Raw genomic sequence first — 2,821 nt, 5'->3', positions numbered from 1 at the left:
GTGTGTGTGTGTGAGTGTGAGAGTGTGTGTGAGTGTGTGTGTGTGTGAGTGTGTGTGTGTGAGTGTGAGAGTGTGTGTGAGTGTGTGTGTGTGTGAGTGTGTGTGTGTGAGTGTGAGAGTGTGTGTGTGTGTGAGTGTGTGAGTGAGTGTGAGTGAGAGTGTGTGTGTGTGTGTGTTTGGTTACACTTTATTTTAAGGTGTTCTTGTTACAGTGTAATTACACATTTAAGTACTGAGTAATATTAATTAACTGCATGTACTTACTATATGGTTAGAGTAAGGATTAGGGGTTGGTTCAGGGGTACTTGCATGTAATTATGCGTAATTTATTGTTATTATAATAGTAAGTACATGTAACGTAACAAGGCACCTTAAAAGAAAGTGTTACCAACATTTTTAATGTTTTGTCTATTGATTATGCTAAGCGTAAATAAGTTGTAAATAAAACAATGTTTACTGCAGTATGTTTTACAAGAACTAAAACTTTCACGTTTAACTTGCTAGCAATTTCTGAATGAAAATAGTTTCTACACCATTTTTCGTTAAAGAACATGTAAGAACTAAAGAACTTGCTTTGACTAATTTAGCCACTGAAGGACTCTGTAATTCGCATGTGCATTCATCTCATTGCTCTTTCTTGACCTCTGTTGTTGTTTGGTTCGGTTTGTGTCGCAGGTGGGTCGCGCGGTGTCGGGATGGGTGTCGCGCGCGGTCCGCAGCACCTCGAGTTCCGCCGCCGCGCTCCCGCTCACCGCGGACGAGCCGGTTACCGAGCACACGCCCGAGGACTGCCCCGTGTGCGCACACAACGAGTGGGACCCGCTCGAGGAGGTGATCGTAGGGAGAGCCGAGAACGCCTGCGTCCCCCCGTTCACCGTGGAGGTCAAGGTACAGAACACACACTCACACTCACACACTCACTCACACACACACTCAAACACACACTCTCACACACACACACATACACACGCTCTCTCTCTCACACACACACACACACACACACACTCAAACACACACTCTCACACACACACTCACACACACACACACACACACACATACTCAAACACACACTCTCACACACGCACTCACACACACACACACACGCTCTCTCTCTCTCACACACACACACACACACACTCACACACACACTCTCACACACACACTCACACACACACACACACACACACATACTCAAACACACACTCTCACACACGCACTCACACACACACACACACGCTCTCTCTCTCTCACACACACACACACACACACTCACACACACACTCTCACACACACACTCACACACACACACACACACACACATACTCAAACACACACTCTCACACACGCACTCACACACACACACACACGCTCTCTCTCTCTCACACACACACACACACACACACACACACACGCTCTCTCACACACATACTTATATGTATACCATTATATTTACATATATTTATTATAGTTACTTCATTGTTGGGGAGAGTAAGTTACATGTAACAGAAGTAAATGTAACTGTAATCTGTTACAGTTACTGAGATAAATGTGTAATTTAATTACAGTTACTTATGAAAATGTTACTGTAAGGATTATAAAGGGGATTACATCTGAATATTTTCACACGCGTGCAGATATTGATTTCTTCTCCAAATTGCATTGACTGCTTTAAAATATGACACTAATGTTTCAGGAGTTTAGGACACAGAATAGAACACATGCTTATTCCATAACTGTTTTATTTCCTATTTTGGTTTATTTGGGTTTGTATATGCTTTATTTTTTAAGATTAACTGTTTTTCCAATGCATTGTTAGATGCCAGTGTTTCCTGTCATAGCTATACAAATATTTGATTTCAAAAACAGTATCATAGCTACTAAACTATATCTTGTTATGATTTTAAATCTGTATTTAAACTCAGAATGATGTCAAAGTAAGAAGAGGTGCTAAAGTCTGATTTTGTGGTGTGCTTTAAAATTAAATTATTACAATATTAATTAAAGTGATGAAGAATTCTGAAAGTCTGACAGTAATCAGTGTTGAGTTCTACTGTAAGATTAATCCTGCCTGCGTTAAATGTTTCGAAATGATTAACAGTTAAAAACATTCATTAGAAATTTAGAAAAGTAATCAAATGTAATCAGTAACATCACTATAAAAAATGATTGAAATAGTTACACTATTTATTACATTTTAAATGGAGTAACTTGTAATCTGTAACTTATTACATTTCCAAAGTAAATTTCCCAACACTGGTTATCGTTATAGTTATCATAAGACTAGTGGACTTTATAAACCATGCAATGAGCAACAGAAGTCCTTTCCATCACATCAGAGAACTGCTAACCTAAGCTGTACTGCTGCTGTAACTGCTAAGCTGTACTGCTGCTGTGTGTCTGCAGGCCAACACCTATGAGAAATACTGGCCCTTCTACCAGCAGTTCGGGGGACAGACATTCCCGAAGGACCACGTGAAGAAAGCAGTCTCTGAAATCGAGGAAATGTGCAATATTCTGCAGCATGAGGGAGTTACAGTGAGACGACCGGAACCCATCGACTGGTCAGTGGAATATAAAACCCCTGACTTCACCTCCACCGGTGAGAGCTGACCGCACACACTCACACACACACACACACTCACACAAGCACACACACACGCACACACGCACACACTCACACAAGCACACACACACGCACACACGCACACACTCACACAAGCACACACACACGCACACACGCACACACTCACACAAGCACACACACACGCACACACGCACACACTCACACAAGCACACACACACGCACGCACGCACGCACGCA

The 2,821-nt window shown here is 41.9% G+C and overlaps 1 protein-coding gene across 1 annotated transcript in view; it reads left to right on the top strand.

Moving 5' to 3' along the window:
* Positions 1-2,821, top strand: part of LOC107726335 (glycine amidinotransferase, mitochondrial-like) — a 9,817-nt gene that overhangs the window by 1,966 nt on the left and 5,030 nt on the right. Inside the window, exons 2-3 of the mRNA XM_016535881.1 lie at positions 676-888; positions 2,404-2,607. Coding sequence (XP_016391367.1) covers positions 676-888; positions 2,404-2,607 — 417 coding nt within the window. The remainder of the gene's footprint in view (positions 1-675; positions 889-2,403; positions 2,608-2,821) is intronic.

The sequence above is a fragment of the Sinocyclocheilus rhinocerous genome, unplaced genomic scaffold (assembly GCF_001515625.1).
Source record: "Sinocyclocheilus rhinocerous isolate Xijiao unplaced genomic scaffold, SAMN03320098_v1.1 scaffold4532, whole genome shotgun sequence".
Lineage (NCBI taxonomy): Eukaryota > Metazoa > Chordata > Actinopteri > Cypriniformes > Cyprinidae > Sinocyclocheilus > Sinocyclocheilus rhinocerous.
This window is presented reverse-complemented; position numbering and strand designations above follow the sequence as displayed.